The 18,036-nt window shown below is 41.6% G+C and overlaps 1 protein-coding gene across 3 annotated transcripts in view; it reads right to left on the bottom strand.

The window, feature by feature from the left end:
- The window catches only part of Pcsk5 (proprotein convertase subtilisin/kexin type 5), a 496,681-nt gene that overhangs the window by 208,649 nt on the left and 269,996 nt on the right, over positions 1 to 18,036 (bottom strand). For all 3 annotated transcript variants that reach the window (XM_045145561.1, XM_045145571.1, XM_045145581.1), the window contains exons 11-12: positions 6,032 to 6,149; positions 4,086 to 4,274 (exon numbers count right to left, since the gene is read on the bottom strand). In XM_045145561.1, coding sequence (XP_045001496.1) covers positions 4,086 to 4,274; positions 6,032 to 6,149 — 307 coding nt within the window. The remainder of the gene's footprint in view (positions 1 to 4,085; positions 4,275 to 6,031; positions 6,150 to 18,036) is intronic.

Below are 18,036 nucleotides of genomic sequence, written 5' to 3'. Positions count from 1 at the left end.
CTCTGTCTTCTGGAGGGACAGAAGAGATGACAGAGAAACTTGGTTTTGGATTTTTGACTCTACTTTTTGACTGTGATCTTAGCTTAAAATGATTTTTTTTGGAAATCCTTACTTGTTTTTTGTCATTTTGTTTTTCCCTTACTTGTTTTTAGAGAAAGTGTTCTGCTATGTAGGCCAGGCTGGTGTTGAACTCACAATTCTCCTTCTGCAACCTCTACTAGTTCTAGCTAGAAATCCTGGCTTTAAAAAAAAAACAAAACTTTGAGTGTCCAGCACAGGACCCATTTATTGTTTTTATGAACAGTCTTGAACACACAGACAGACTCCTTATAAATAATTATCTATTCACCTCTTCTTAGGACAAGTACTGACCTTCAGGCCAGCCAGAAGGACAACAGGAACACATCATGGCTTTCCTTCACCCTCTTCATCCCTTTCTGTAACCCTGGCTCTCAGCGCCCCATCCTGGGCCTGGGCCTGGGCTTTGAATCCAGGCCAAGGTGAGAGGATAGGAGGCTCCTTGCCACCAAGTCAGAGACGGAGGTTTTGAGTAGCAATTTCCTCTAATAAAATGGAAGCCTCAGAATATGCCAGACGAAAGGATTGCCAAAAGAAACTGTCTTTCTTTAGCTGTCGGGGTAGGAGAGACAACTACCAGTGTCAAGCACAACATGAACAGCGGGGCCCTGGGCTCTACTGGGACCAGGTGCAGCTGCCTCACATTTAAAGGGCCAGCTGCTCAGAGCAATGATTTGGGGGAGCTGCAGACAAATGGATTTCATAACATTCTTTGTATCTCTAGGTGCCTCCAGCCCGGTCCAATGTCCAATGATGGCTAAGTATTGTGAAGACTCAGGGGTAAACACCATAAGCATTGCTTTAAGAAGTATGCAGAGCAAGGCATGCTGGGCGAAGATCTGAATGGGGGAGATTAAGGTAAACCACAGAGCACAGGTCACTGAGCACATCAGACACCTTAGCCTCACCTGAGATTAAAGTTCACTTGCAAAGAGAAACACACGTGGGGGAGGCATGCTGGCCTGAAAGAGGTGACCCGACAGCCCACCGAATGCCTGTGATGCAATCCACAGCTCTCAGCTCATAGCTTTTCTCTCTGAAGTTAGTATAGACAGTAAAGTGCAGAAAGAACCCAGAGTGGTGGAGAAGACTGTTTCCTAAGCCAGCAGTAACCGCGCAGAGGGTGATCTACTACATGGGAGGGGTGGCACAATGCAGCGTGTTGGTAACTCTTTGCAGTCCACCACGTTTCATCAACTTGCTCTTTCGTATTAGACCCAGACGAAGAATGAAAAGGAACGTTAAAAAAAAATAGAAGCAGGAAATAGAGGCCAGCCTGCCTTTGGTAACAACTGCTGAGGAGCCCTCCATTAATCATGAGATTGCTTGCTGGAAAGAAGCTTCAGGCGGGTAGTGACAACTGCCTGTGAGGCAGCAGCTGAGACGCCCTTTGTCTACAGAGGAGGAGGGCATGGAGGAAGTGCCCCTGGGCATCTGATGCCAGGAATCCTCAGTTCTTTCCACCTGCATACTTACTCTGGCAAAGCCGCACTTCATTTCTAGAGCATTAAGCCTGGTTTTCCTCATGCCTTGATGGAAAATGTTGGTTCTGTCAGAACATAGCAAGTCCCAGCACAGAAAGTAAGCATAGGTAAAGGCCTGGGACTCTGCACTCCTGGTCAATCTTATCTAGAAACACTCCTTCTTTTTGTCTTTTGTTTTACTCACCTTTAGAAAAATATTTTTGTTTATTTGTTTATGTGAGAGAGGGGGGAGAGAGAGAGAGAGAAGGAGCACACAGGGGCCTCCTGATACTGCAAAGGTTTTATGGGGGTACTGGAGAATTGAGCTTGGGGCCCTCAGGCTTTATAAGAAAGTGCCTTAAACCACTGAACCATTTCTGCAGCCACCAGATATTTTGTTGTTGTTGTTGTTTTGATGTAGGGTCTCACTCTAGCCCAGGCTGACCTAGAATTAACTATGTAGTCTCAGGGTGGTCTTGAACTCACAGTGATCCTCTTACCACTGCCTCCTGAGTGCTGGGATTAAAGGCGTGCCCCACCATGCCTGGCTTCATCTTTTTTTAACAGTAGATGGAGTTTGCTATTTTTTCTCACTTTTGAAAACTGTAGATGGAGTTTGAAGATCATAAAATATCAACCAAGCCTGGAAAGTTAAGTCTCTCATTTGTTCTTCAGACTTGCATCAAACCTGGCCTTTCAGCTCCACTAGTCTATGTTCTAACTAAGATCACTATGCCATGTCACCGGGTATACACACAGTGGCTTTGTCTACATAAAAGGTGGACTTTCATTTGTACTAAATATGTCACTGCTAAGGTTTTTGCTCTCATTAAGTGTTCTCCATGATGAAGTGTTTGGTCTTACAGTGGTACACACTTTAGAAATGTGATGGGAACCATGCCTGCATCTACCTACTAATAACCCCCACTCTTCACACCCAAATGCCAAAAAAAGTCAATGAAGTAAAAGAAAACTGTTCTAGAACCTCCTGACTTGATTCTTTCTGCAGGATCCTGACTTATTACACACTTGTGGGTAAACTATTTTAGCGGAAGAAGGAAAGAGGCTAAGATTCCAGGGCAATGAAGGGCCAACCTTAAAAATAGGCATGATAGTTTGAATCGAAAGCATTCCCCAGAGCCTCAGACTTAATCCCCAGCTGGTGGAGCCTTGTTGGAAGAGGAGTGTCACTGGGGTGGGCCTTGCTGGAAGCATATGTAGACCAGCATTTATTCCCAGGGCTAGCCAGCTCACTCTTGCTGCTTCCTCCCAACACACGTGATAAAATGCAATTCCCCGATGTCTCTTCCTGCCATGCTTTCCATGCCATGATAAAACTTTCCCTCAAAACTATAAGCTTTTCTCCTACAAATTGCTTCTGGTTGCATGTTTGGTCTCAGCAACGAGAAAGTAACTGCAGAGTGCGGAACTACAGTAAAGTTTTACTGGAACAGTCATGCCTACTTGTGTCCATTCTCTACGTGGCCTCTTTACTCTACCAGCAGAGCCAAGTAAACAGGATGGAGATATGACCCATAAACTGCAATGTGTTTTCTACCTAGCTCTTTGCTGAAAATATTTGTCCAATAGCTGCTTTTAATGAATAGAATTCCCTTTAACTTTGGAAAGTGCTTGCTTGGGAAAGGTGATTCAGCTCTTTGGTAAATCTATGTCAGCAGATCGTAATAGGAGTGCATCTCAGAGCTCTCTATTTATTTTTTTCATTATTTATCTGCAAGGAGAGAGAGGGAGGGAGGGAGGGGGGAGAGGGAGAGAGAGAGGGAGAGGGGGAGAGAGAGGGAGAGAGGGGGGGCAGAGAGAGAGAGAGAGGGAGGGAGAGGGAGAGGGAGAGGCAGAGGGAGAGGGAGAGGGAGAGAGAGAGAGAGAGAGAGAGAGAGAGAGAGAGAGAGAGAGCGAGCGAGAGAGGAGAGAATGGGTCCACCAGGGCCTCTAGTGGCTGCAAATGAACTCTAGATGCATATGTCACTTTGTGCATCTGGCTTTATGTGGGTACTGGGAAACTGAACCTTTGTCATTATTTGCAGGCAGACACCTTAACCACTGAGCAATCTCTCCAGCCCTATTTTTTTAAGTAAGAAAAAATAAGTATCCTGTAGTATGTTTTCATTATCCAGGTATTCCAAACATTCCCATGCTTTTGGCTACTAGGCAGCTTCTCGCTCTCTATGAAGGAGCAAAGAGATCAAAACACTGAAGGGACTTCTCAGCTGGACTCTTTTTTAGATATATTTGTTTATTTTTCAAGTAGACAGAGAGATAGAGAGAAGAGAAACAGAGAGAATGGGCCTCGAGCCACTGCAAAAGAACTTCAGATGGATTCTCCACTTTGCACATCTGGCTTTATGTGGGTGCTGGGACATTGAACCCTTGGTTGTTAGTCTTTATGAGCACATGCCTTAACCACTGAGCAATCTCTCCAACCCTCCATTGGCCTTCTAGAGGAAATGTTACTCCTTTGTACCTTGAAGGACAGCTCAGTGTGGCTGTGGATCCCACCTTGCTGGGCAGAGGCTCTTACTGTACCTGTTGGCCAAAAGCTGGGATCTGGTTCCTGATGGTGAGGTCAGGTAGATGGCCAGGTCTCCCCTCCGTGGGTGGGTGATGGTAATGCGCACAACTACGTGTTCCAGGTAGTTGACATGGTGGTTGGGGTTATCTGAGCATCCGGAGGCTTTGTAGATGGAGCGTACTGCACTGTTGGGGCGGATAGTCCTGCACAAGAGAGACAGACCAGGTTTGAGCAAACTGTGGCACAACTCAGGTGAGTGAGCTTAGAGGCTTGGAATGAAAATACCAGGTAAATTTAGCACCATAAAGGGCAACAGCATGAACATCTAAATGACTGGTCAGTTAAAAGATCCAAGGTTAGATCATAGGAAAGGTGAAGGTGAGGAAAAAAAGGGAGCCACTCTTCTTTGGTCTGTATGCTGGGAGTGGGTAGCTAACTTGAAGTGCATTGAAATTACCTTCTTAAAACATAGCTGAGTCATTGATGGTAGAGATCTGGAAGGGATCCCAAGAATTTTCATGTGTAGGCAGTTCTCAAGAATTCACATTGAGAACCATTATGTTGAAGTACGGTGAAGGCCAGGGAATGAGCGTACCCTTGGATCAAATCATTGGGCTACCAGCTCCTTGCTTCCATGGGTGCCATTTCCTCTTTCTTCCAGGCTGCTGTCTCCTAACCATAGGCCCTGAAGCTCTGGATTCCAGCTCTCATGTAGTGACCCGTGCTTCCCACCTTCAGGCCCACATCACTTTCCCTGGAGTACTTCATTTTTGTCTTCGATTCTGGCTAACTCTTTTTTCCCCAAGTCAAAGCTTAAATGTCACTTCATTAGAGCCTGTCACTGATCATAGCAAAATGGGCTCCCTACTGTTTCTTTCTTACCTTTAGCTTTTTTTTCCCCCACCAGTTAGCTTATAATTAATTTGCAGTCACTTACTTGATCTTTCTTTTATGTTTAAAATTTATTTATTTATTTTGGTTTTTCAAGGTAGGGTCTCCCTCTAGCCAAGGATGACCTGGAATTACTATGTAGTCTCAGGCTGGCCTTGAACTCACCTATCTCAGCCTCCCGAGTGCTGGGATTAAAGGTGTGCACCACCACCCCCAGCTGACATTTTACTTATTCTTGCTTGACTTTTTCTGTAGTCTAAGTTCCAGATGAAGAGGAAAGTGTTCTTATTCACCCTTTTTATTTAATATCTAGCAGGTATAAGAAATATAGTGGCCGAGTTTATGAATGAATACATAATCACACTGACTTTATTTTCTAATTGTCAAATAGGAACAACACCCAAATTCTTAGAAACTTTTAAGGGGAAACCACACAGGGAGTTTTGAGCACTAGGCTTGGTATGTAATAAATGCTGAAAAAGTGCTAACTTGCCCTCCTCTGTTTTAGTTTTCATTCTATGCCATTAAAGTGTAGAATGGGGATGAAAAGATTTTTCCATTTTTTTGCATAAATATTTTTCACACAGAGGAGTCTCTGAGAAGAAAGCCCAGAGCACTAATAGGATCTTGGGACTAGATGTTGATCCTTCTGAATTTTGTACCTGAAAGTGACTTCACAGAACTGTCAGGTGAATGCTGTGAAGGCAGCTCCCAAGTCTGCTGCACTGGCTGAGCAAACAACACTCGTGGGAGAACTACATGATATATAGATAAGTTTCTGGAACATTATGTTCAGTCTTTGAAGTACTTGCTCCATCAAACAGGGTTACTGACAATAGAAAAATCTGGTTTGGACTTTGGTAAGGAGCTCCTTAGATGCTTTGGAATCTTCCTCGAAGGAAGATTGTGGGTTATACTAGTATGGATTTAATACCCCATCACATCTTATAATTACACTAGAAAGAAACTACATGTTTTCCGCTTCTATGTGCAAAAGGGGTTAGAGTGGACACTTGCGCTGGCCTTGGTTTTGGGCATTGCCAGGCTGTCTGCTGGCAGCGAGCATTACTTGATTTGTCGGTCTGTGCTTTCCACACACACATGCTGCTGGGGTACAGTGGTCCACTTCTCTGCCTCCATCACCATGGCCTCTGCATCCATCAGTCCAAATCCATAGAGATGGCTCACTGTGGAAGATAAGAGACTGGTCAGCTTCTCTGTGGCTAGTTCAACCTTTCAGAGATTCCAGACATATCCCAGAGGATCCTAGCTATCTTTCCAGAAAGCAGTTGAACAGCAAACACAAACAATCACAATAAAAAAGTCAAAACAATGTGCATTTTCACTGATTCCGTATTCTTTCTAGGAATGCACAGTCATTTATGAATTACTATTGCATGCTGGATTCAAGCCTACATTTGACACTGAATCCTCCCTTCTTCCCTCCCAACAATCTGAAGATATTAGTGTGACTACTGTCATCACTCATGGAAGAAGAAATGGAAGACAGAGAGAAAAGTGGCCAAATTGATCATTAAGTCAGTGATTGAGCTTGATTCCAACCCACAGTGCTTTGCTCCAGGACCCGACTTTTAACCACTCCTATTTAAAAATGATGACATCCCTTAATTTTGAGATAAAATACTAGTTTAAAGAAAAATGATAATGTGGAAAATTTCTCACAGTGCAAGTGGAACTCACACGCACGAAATATCCTATCTTTGACATCTCTAATAATTAGGCTAAATACTCTCAAAGACATAAATTATCTTTCTTCTGGCACATAAAAATTCATTAAACTATATGCATATAATATTTGGAGGTTTTTAGATTTTTATGCCAGCTTCTTGTCATCAAATCCATTAGTTCTTAACTAGAAGAACTACTGATCTAAAGGTGAATTTGATATCAGCTGTCTCAGAAATGACAATTAAGTACAGGAATATTATAATGATGATGTCGCAAAACCTAGATGTGCAGGCCTTTCTAAAAATATTTTGGGGGGCTGGGAGATGACGGCTTGTTGGATAAAGTTCTTGCCTGTGCAAGCATGAGCACTTGACTTTAGCAGCCAGGTAAATGCTGGGCTTGGTGGTGCACATCTGTAATCCCAGTACCCCCAGTACTTGAGAGACAGAGACAGGCAAGCTGGCTAACTGGACTAGCCAAATCCGTGAGCTTTGGGTTTAGTGAGAAACCCTTGATCAATAAATAAGGTGAAAAACAATAGAAAATATACTAATGTTGTCCTCTGGACTCTACATGCATGCAAACAGATATACAAGCATGCATGCCACACATACATATGTGAAAATAAACAGCTTAGAATCCTTGTTGAACACTTAAAGTCTCCATTTTGTAGTAAATCATCATTTCATTTAATTTCTTTCCTTATTTTTATATCTTTTATTTTTATTTTTTATTTAACAGAGAAAGAGAGGGAGAGAGGGAGAAAGAGAGAGAGAATGGGAACTCAAGGACCTCTAGCCATTGCAAAAAAGGAACTCCAGGTGCATGCACCACCATGTGCATCTAGCTTATGTGGGTACTGGGGAATCAAACCTGGGCCCTTAGGATTCGCTGGCAAGTGCCTTAGCCACTAAGCCATCTCTCCAGCCCATCATCTCCTATCTTTATAGTCAACATAAAAATAATTTTTATTAAGGCATTAATTACTTTATGCAAAAAATCCTATAGCTTGTTATGTTGTCAATTAGGTACCGAGAATTTGAAATCCATGATGTTCTGTGATGTTGTCTTGGGCTACACTGAAAACAGTGTCCTCACTATGCCTTTTGCTTCATAGTAAAGCTCCTCTGCTACAGTCCTCAGGCAGAATTTGATCTTCCAGCCTCGCTACTTTTCCTCAGGCTGAGTCCTTGGTCTATAATTCCCTCATACCTCCTTTCTTCAAAGAAGACTCAATCTAAGTTTTAAGTTTCTGAATGCCTAGTCTATCTTGTAAGTCTTGTTTGCACATCCTGAAATAATCACTGATCAATAGGAAAGTCAACTAACAGAGTAACTGAATTTCCACCAAAGCTGACCAATTAACTTTTCTTCTATGTATTCCTATAACTAGCCAAGACCTTCTGGTATTTTGTGCATCCACCCACCCACCCATCTACCTACCATCCCATTGCTTTCTATGGGACAGGCAAAGCCTTTTAAATCTGTGCCATTTCTTGAGCTGCTAATTCAGAATGTGTCCATGTGTCCCTTCACTCAAACTATACTTTAAACTGCTTGACAGTGGGAAATGGGTCCTACGTTTCTTTGTAGGTTTCATGAGAATTTTATGAACATGGAAATTCAAAGAAATTTGATCACCTGAAAAATAAAAATTGGGGGATTGGTGCAATGGCTCAGTGGGTATGGTAAGGACTTGTGTTTGGATCCCCAGTAAAATCCTGGGCCATGTGGCATGCATCTGTAATCCCAGGGCTGGGGAGGCAGAGATAGGCAATCCCTTGGCCTCACTGGCTAGCTAGTCTACCCAATCTGTGAACTCCAGGTTCAGAGACTCTATCAAGAATAAAGTGAGCCGGGCATGGTGGCGCACGCCTTTAATCCCAGCACTCGGAGGCAGAGGTAGGAGGACTGCCATGAGTTTGAGGCCACCCTGAGACTCCATAGTGAATTCCAGGTCAGCCTGGGCTAGAGTGAGACCCTACCTCGAAAAAGAAAAAAAAAAAAATAAAGTGGCGAATGGTTGAAAAAGACACTTGAACTCTCCATATAACTTGTACACAGTGCACCTGTTCTTGCACACATTTGTGTATCCATGTACATATCACACACACACACACACACACACACACACACACACACACAAAGAAAAACCACAATAGGACTTTGTCATAGTTCAATTTATACTTGATTACCACATAATTCATGAAGAAAATTTCTCTGTTTTGGGTTATGATGTATGCTATTACTCAGTTAATTGGGTATAATGTGTGCCCTGTAAGAAAATCTGTGTCAAAGGCTATACAAGTGCAAGGACTCATTATTTTACCATAAGATACTGAGTGAGATAGATCATACTATATATGTAAAAATTAACCTACTTTGCTATGGCAAGGATATACATGGGGTTTTTATACATGTACTTTTGTAACTCTTATTATTTATGATTTCTCTTCATTTAAAATTAATGTAAGTACACTGTAGAAAATCTTAGCCTTTCCAGCAAGGAATAAAAATGTAATAAATGATCTTATCAAAACTGGTAATACCGGGCTGGAGAGATGGCTTAGCGGTTAAGCGCTTGCCTGTGAAGCCTAAGGACCCCAGTTCGAGGCTCAGTTCCCCAGGTCCCACGTTAGCCAGATGCACAAGGGGGCGCACGCATCTGGAGTTCGTTTGCAGAGGCTGGAAGCCCTGGCGCACCCATTCTCTCTCTCTCCCTCTATCTGTCTTCCGCTCTGTGTCTGTCGCTCTCAAATAAATAAATAAATAAATAAATAATAAAATAAAATAAAAACTGGTAATACCTATGACCAATTCCATTTATTTTGTTTCAGGTGGTAGCTTATGTAAAGGGCGGTGGTGGGAGGGGAAGAGGTTGGGAGACAGGTAAATGCATCTGACAGGAGAACAAAGAAAGTTCTAGTGTTCGGTCGCACAGTGCAGAATATAGCTTGTAATAAGCTTTTATGTTTGATGTGTTTTAGGAAATAGGAGTTTCTTCTCCAAACATAAGGAAGAAATAAGGAGATAAAAATGCCCACCACCCTGATTTGACCCATACCTCTTATCTGAATTTATTGAAATACCCCATAATCATGTACAATTATTACATGCTAGTTAACAAGAAAAACTGTTCTTGAAATAACACTATGAAGTTGAACTAAAGGAAATGGAATTATGGAGATTTTTTGTGGAAGTTCATATAATTCACATGCCCTCCCTCATCATTTAACCTCAACATATAGAATTTTCTCTCTCACATTGTATAGTAGTTTCTTTATCTAGGGAAACAAAGATGTAATTTTTAGACCTTCTACTTTTGTTCAGGAGAGTGGAAAGTAGTTTTAATCCAGTGCAACAAATCATTTTATCTCAGTTTAGTAATAACATGAAAGAGGTGAGTGGTTTGTGGAGGGTGGGGCAGAGGGAGGAGGGAGGCCAGGGCTCTGGAAGGACACTGCAGTGCTCGGTCATCTGCGCATGCTCGCTGAGCCCGCGTCCGGCAGTACTGTCGCGTTGCTTCTCTGCTCCACCTTCCTCCCCAGGAACTACCGCCCAACACTCATTAGAGCAAAGCTAACAAAACAGGTCATCTAGTGCTACCAGCACCCACACTTGTCAGAAACCTCTTGGGTTTAGTGGAAAAGCACCTTGTACCTTCACGCAGGCCATAAATTTGTTTTCTTTTCCCGTTCAATTTCCACTCTTCAGGGACAAGTTCTATTCATGAAACTCTCAAAGCAATATAAAGAAAAAGTGGCTCACTATCTACAGGTCAACCTGGTGTGAGACTGTGCCAATATTATCACTGAAGAAACAGGATTATATCAATGAAAGTCACTGAGTCAGTTATGGGGATTTTCTTTTTTTTTCTAACTTGTGTATCTATCCATATTATAATACACAGCTGAAGAAAAACACATTAATGTTTTTATTCATTTATTTTATGGACTGCAAATATACCAACTCCATGTACCTTGGTTTGGTTGGTAAGTACTAACGAGAAAATAATTATACAATGAATGTGTTGGGCAGATAAGCTCTTTCAAAATATGGCGTCAGTAGGGAAAATGACAGTCTAGAAGCAATAATAATTTTTTATGTAATATTAAAATTTTACACAATTAAAATGACTTAAGTGCAGAAATTCTGCTTTTGCTTTTTGTAACTGGGTGATTCATTTTGACTTGCTCATCTGTCACCACCATGGGCTGCAGGCTCACAGCCCCATTTCTCTCCCTGGCTGAAGCATGCCTACTTTACAGGAGGACTGACAGATACTTGGGAAATGCATGAATGGAACAGATAAAAAAAATACTTAATTCACCAATGGCATCATGTGGATAATAGAAAACTGTATGGAACTTTTGCTTCCCCCACCCAATTTCTGTGAAGTTATCAGTTAATACTTAAAATTTGTTCAGGTATTGAGTCAATTTTCTTTCTTTTTAAAATTTTTAAAAATTTATTTTATTTATTTGAGAGAGAGAGAGAACACAGGTGTTCCAGAATCTTCATCAGCTTCAAACTCCAGAAGTATGCACCATCTTCTGTTTCTGACTTACGTGGGTCCTGGGGAATTGAACCTGGGTCCCTTGGCTTTGCAGGCAAGCGCCTTCCCCGCTAAGCCATCTCTCCAGTCCATTGAATCAATTTTCATAATTTACACATGTACAACGATGGAAAATATATGCAAAGAAATGGTTGTGAAAGGGTCATCTTTATAACTAAAGAAGACTTATTTATGCACATTTCTGATACCAAGCTCAGAGCAAAACATCATCCCCCAAATAATTTTATAATGGTCAAGTTGAACCCACCCTCTCTGCATGCACTATGTAAAACAAACAATTCTGTGAATTCAGAGCACTATTAACATGGGAACAGGAATCCCAACGACTCTAAGAACTTTTCGTTTCTATGAAAGGGGCGAACCAATACCTACTTCCAACTTCACATTAATTAAGATTCAAAAATCAAATATTAGAAAGATAATGAAGGTTATAATACAGCATGTATATAGAATCCTTAAAGATCTTGAAGCAAAGTTAAATATACCTATTTCAGAAAGCAAATTAATTACTTAGTAGAGTGACAAAGGACAGGTACTGTTTTAATAAGAGGCTTTTGACAAGGGGCAGGACACTTATATCATATCATGTTATATGTGTTCCTTTGGGCTATGTGCTCATTTATGTTTTAACATATGTAAGATAGCAACTGTGACGTCAGAAATAGGCTAAGCTCAGGAAAATGGTTGTGTCTTGTGCCAGAAGCATAGTGAGTTTTAAGTCAAAGCTATCTAAAGACCTACTTTCAGGGAACACAGGAAAATAGCTAATGCTATCAGGCAGGTATATTTCCATTTTCTAATGAGACCAGAAATGCTGAGAGAAGCTAATTATAGCTAGCCATACTGGTAGGTAATTGCCCAATGTGAAAGAAGATACAGCTAATTTCAGCAGCAGCTGAATTGTAAAGAAAAGCTAGAACACTCAGTAGGAAGAAAAGAAATGTTTCTGAGCACAAGAAGGTATAAACAGGGAATTTTGGTTCTTTTTTTAGTGGACAATCCTTTTGAAGCCAGCTATTTTAAGTCCTTTTTCTTGTTAATATTATACTGAATGGACATATCAGGGCACTAAGAAGACTATTAGCAAAGCACCTTCTCCATTATCAAGGCGTTGATTGCATTTTTTTTTTTAAAGAGGATTTCTTTGTAAGGTTTTGAGCTACCTAAAGTGAGGAAGAGACTTTCTGCTTGCTCCCAGCTGTCAGAGGCACAAGATGTCATATAGCCCCCAGTGTAAAGCAGGGTAGGCATCCCATGACAAAGCTTCATATATGGAATCTGGCAAGAAATTTCAAAATTTGTCCATGACTGTGAGATAGTTCAAATAAGTGATATCTATCCATAACTGAACATTTAATATGAAGTCAAGCCAGTATCTTCAATTGAGGAGATCATGACTCTCCAGATAAGATCTCTGAGGACTAAGTGTCCAGGTTTGCCCAGGGCTGTCCTGATTTTAAAGTCAAAAGTCCTGTAGTAAATACATTATTTCTGGATAAACTAAGAGACTGGCCACTCAGTACTATCATGGAGTGGTGCTCTCGTGTCTCTATGTGTCAAATACCTAGTAACCAGAGGGCTTCTGGTCATCCTGAAACTATATTTATATTTGGTAAGACACACCTAAGCACCAAATGTACAAAACATGCTGACCAACAGCTTTAATTATTATTTGAAAGGGATTATTTCAATGTACTCGACAGGTTGAGCAATCTTAATCTGAAAAATCTTAAATCCAAAGTGCTCTAAAATGTTAATTTTATACAACTGTAAAGTCCCACAGCTGACCTTATGTGACTGGTTGTAGTCAAAATCTTGGGGCACCAAAATGCATAAAATTATGTTTAAACCACATGCATAAGGTATACAGGAAACATGAATTTATTTCCTGCTCACACTTAGAACTTCTTTCTATTTCATCTTGTACAGGCAAGTATTCCAAAATTCAAGTGTCTGAAATTCAACTGTGTCTGCTTGCAAGTATATTCAGCCTGTATGAGCTAATAATTACTTAATTAATTACTGTATCACTTAGATTGTTGTGGAACACCTACTCTGGATTCAACAGAGCCATGAGCAGGTTAAGTCCAAAGGAAATAGAAAATGATTTGTGTTCTCAGTGAACTGGGAGATGAGACAATACTTTATGAGCTAAGGAAAACAAAAACATCAAAGTGTGTAATTACTATAAGCATAAGTCAAAAGAGTAAGACATCTTTCAAAATGACAATGGGTACAAAGGAAGCTATCACAGCCTGGTGTGTGATAAGCAGTCTGCTTATGCTACCAAGATGTAGCAGACATATCAGGTAAAGTGAGGAGAAAGTGCCATTGGGTTTGTGCATTAGTGAGATGCACATGCAGAGAACACATGCCCTCTGGTAAAATAATCACTGAAGTTGGCATGTAGTTCTTTGGATCAGTGATGAAACAAGAACTGCAAGAAAGCATGGGCTGGGCATGAGTGATCAGCCTGGGGTAGGCGGAGTGAGAAGTATCTCAGGAAATAAGGGGCGGACCCTACTATGGCTGGATGTCACCCATCATCAATCAATCTACCTGTAAATAAACCACTAGAATAAACAGCAATTAACCAACTCCTGGCTTGAGGGAGGCTGCTTGATCTGTGAGGTGGGGAGACATCAGAGCCAGATATCAAAGAGCTGCAGCAGTTCTTGAGGTGCTTGCACCTTTGGGCTCTTTGATCCTCAGTGTGCTCAACCACCTGCTCCCTATACAGCTCCTCTACCTGAATCAAATGAGGCTAAATGTAGAAGAAAGGAGGCAGGCTTGCAATCAAAAGGGCCTGGAAAACTGTCTTAAGCCACCATATCACATGTGCAGAATATAAAACTGAAGAACTGCTCTTTTAAAGGAAAAATAAACAGCTAAATATGAAAACACATTATGTAGGCTTCACAAGAGTATCTTAGAGCGAGGCTCTCAAAATCACCATTTCTTTTCTTGCCCTCCTCCCCTCCTCTGATGCTCACTCATGGTCTATCTTCAGACTACCATGGGAAAGGCAGGTGAGCTTCTTAGAGAATCTGAACTAGAGTTCTAATATTTTTTGTCTCCCTCAGAGTAAGACGTGCAGACTTTTGTGAGGTAGGGAAGTGGAGCAACTGGCACCTGTGTTCTGTTGCCTGGTTTGTTTTTATTTTTCTCTTGCTTGTTTTGAAACTTCAGGCTCTAGTCACAGCTCTAGCCAGATCCATACAAGCCAGCCGTCACCAGGACTACTGACAGCTGGCATGTGGAAGCTTTCCAGTTTCTTGGCTGTCTGCTGGGGATGAACTTCAAAGCTCCCCTTGGGATGGGCTTACTTAGCAGCTGCAGGTAGTCACACAGGCTCATCACTTCAGAGATGAAGCAGTCACAGTTTAGAAAACATTCTGGGCTCTTCTTCCACACAGTGTAATTCACACATATGTCTGTATGCATGCATAGATGCGCAATTTGTTATAGAGTCATCTATAGAAATGTTTGCTATTTACTTAATGTGCAGAGATAGCTATTTTGGAAAGACCTGGTCATGTAGCCTAGGGAATAGCCACATCAGTTTTGCTTTCTTTCTTCTTCTTTTTCTCAGGAAAACAATATTATCTAGGTAAAGAAAACTAGATGAAGAAGGTATTCTACATGGGTCTCTGGTCCAAGGCTAATGGAAGGTTGGATTGACCACATATCAGTTTCTCATACTGCATTTTTCCTGATACAAAGCTTGTTACACAATAAAATTTTGTAGTTAGCATTCCTATTTGTGGGTTATTCACATTATTTGCATGTAATTCTTCCTATCATTTCTCTGTGATTTTACATTTTCCCTCATTTTTACTGTTTTTTTTTTTCCCTTAAATTCTCATAAAAGGAAGTAGAGTTGCTATTAATACAAGTGGAGTACCTTCACTCAGTGCTGAAAGTGGTGATGCAGACTGGGTTATTCCATCCACGCACAGAGCCAGCTATCACCCGCTGTGGAGGGTGCCGGTCTCAAAGCAAAAAGAAAGCACTCCTCACAGCTGACAGTGCCACTCTTCCAGGAGGAAAGCTATCTCACATTGTTCTTCGGCTCAAGTACTATGCTAGATCTCTCATAAGTACTCCTTTTCATCTACATCTACATGAAACACAAATCGCTTTTAAGTTTAAAGGTGTGCTCATTATAATGAAAAGCAATTGGGGTGGGAAACAAAACAAAGGCAGTGGAATAGAAAGGAGGGAAAGTGGACACACACATACAGAAAAAAATATATATAGAGAGAGACTGACTAACTCTGCTTTCTTTTTAGAGCTCACAAAGTAACTGACCTTGGGGAATCTTAGGGAATGTATATGGCTAAAGGAAGGTAGGAAGGAATTCATGAAAGGTCAAAGAAAGAGAAAGACTATGTCCCTGTTTCACACAAGGCAAGAAAATGGGTGTAGAGTAGGGAGATTTAAGAGCAGGAAGTGCTAGAGGAAGGCAGAGCCTAGACTGGGCCAGCAGGAGGTGGGCCAAAGCCTTTTCACTTTAGAGGAAAAAGGACAGCCTTTAAGGAAGTAGAGAAGGAACTACTCATCCAGATGATTGGGGAAATTCCAGCAGTAAAGCAGAGGTGTTTTCCTTCTTTCAAGTAGGGCAAGATGAAGTTTTCAAATAGGCCATGGTCAAAACTGTCAAGCAAAGGAACAAATGAGGCTGAGCAACTGACGGAGACGTTTGGGAGCAATACATTCCTTAGCAGACTGCAGGGAATGCATGCTTTCAGAGACTTTTGCTTTGTTTTGTTTTGTTTTGTTTTCATTTCCTCTAAGGATGACATTTCATTAGCTCCATTCCAAAGTTCAGGGAACACAAGAGTTCACTGTGTACATTGGGAGAATGTGGTCAGTGATTCTCAGGCTTGCCCCTGTAGCCGGATCATTAGGACTGGTTAAAGCAGGCTGCTCTACAATCCCCAATTTGTACATTGTGACTCAGTAGTGCTCCAGCATCCATAACTTGTATTTCTAACACGTTTGCAAGGTGTGCTGAGATTACTGGCCTTGGGACCACTTTGGAGGACCACTTTGTTTAGGGTTAGCCTCTTGCCAGGAAAAGCCTAGCCAAATAGGGTAACATCCCCATGACAGAGCATGAGCTTCTGTAGGCACAGTCTCCAAATGTCCATTTCTTCATGGCAGGAGAACAAGGAATGAGAGTTGGCAAGTATAGCAGCTATCTTCTTCTAGCAGGGACAGAAATCCAACCCAAAACAGCTTGTAGGAGTAAAGAATTTATGTCAAGCTTATAGTTTCGAAAGAAAGTTTCATTAGGACAGAGAAAAGCGTACAACTGGCTTACACCTTCACATACCTTCAAGAGAGAGAGCTGAGGATAGAGGGCAAAGAGGGGATAAAGGACAAGCTGGCTCTAAGTGAATGCACAGTGGGCTGGACTAATCAACTCCAAGGTCTCCCTCCAGCAGCAATTCACCTCCTCCAGCAAGACCCCACCTCTCAAAGGCTTTACCAGTTCAGACTAAATAGGAAGCTTAATCACAGACACTTGAGGCTGTGGGGGACATTTATATTCAAACCACCACAGCAATACAATATATAATGCCAATTATATTTCTGTATCTATGTACTGTCGTAACATTTTTGCTTCTTTTGTAAAAATTTTCTTAATTAGCTTATGCATAACTTTTTCTTAATTCACTTATGCATGCATTATTTCTCCCACTTCAAGGATAGATACATCTTCCTTCTTTATATGCACATTACCTTAAGGCTGTGAGTTCTATGCATTATTCCAGAGTCCGCCCTCTCTTGAAGGACAAAAATGTCCTGCTCAAAATCAGTCCTTAGAAGCTAAAAAGATGGCTCAGTGGTTAAGAGTGCTTGCCACGTGAGCATAACGGCTTCTCAGGCTGGAGAACAGAAAGTTCGACTCAGGTTCAAATTTCTAGAATCCACATAAAAAGCTATCCACACCTGTAATGCCAGTCTGAGTGTGGGGTAAGGCAAGACTAAAGAATCACTGGAGCTCACTGATGGACAGAAGAGCTGGGGAGAGAGAGAGAGAGAGAGAGAGAGAGAGAGAGAGAGAGGGAGGGAGGGAGGGAGGGAGGGAGGGAGGGAGGGAGGGAGGGAGGGAGGGAGGGAGGAAGAAGAAGATGAAGAAGAAGGAGGAGGAAGGGAGGGAGGGAGGGAGGGGGAGGGAGAGAGAGGCCTCATCTCCTGAAAACATGTGGATGACCAATAAGGGAAGGACACAGGATGCTTTCTTCTGGCTTCTGCTTGCACACACCTATGCTGTGGGCATCTGTGCACACATATACTTACACCACATAATGCATATACTGTATGCATGCACACACACATGCAAAAATGTGTTTAATAATGTTGGTGGCTTTAAAAGAATCTCTTGCTACACAAACACTGAAACAGAAAACACACTAATGTAGCTTTCTGCCCCCCAAAATGAAGCATTTCATGCATCAAATATGCCATTCAAAAATAAGACACAGGACTGGAGAGATGGCTTAGCAGTGAAGGCTCTTGCCTGCAAAGCCGAATGACCTGAATTCAATTCTCTCCTACCCACATAAAGCCAGTTGCACAAAGTGGTGCATGCATCTGGAGTTCATTTGCAGTGGCTGGAGACCCTAGTACACCCATTCTCATTCTCTCTCCCGCCTCCCTGTTTGTAATAAATCAATAAAAATATTTAAACAATAAGACCCAAAGATGAAATTCTAAATGGGTAGGAAAAATAACATGTAGCATATGTAATTTATTACAGATTTGCAAGACAGAATCATCACGCTGAAAAGATGGCATTA

The sequence above is a fragment of the Jaculus jaculus genome, chromosome 1 (assembly GCF_020740685.1).
Source record: "Jaculus jaculus isolate mJacJac1 chromosome 1, mJacJac1.mat.Y.cur, whole genome shotgun sequence".
NCBI lineage: Eukaryota > Metazoa > Chordata > Mammalia > Rodentia > Dipodidae > Jaculus > Jaculus jaculus.
Note: the sequence above shows the minus strand (reverse complement) of the source record. Positions and strands in the feature narration are given on the sequence as shown.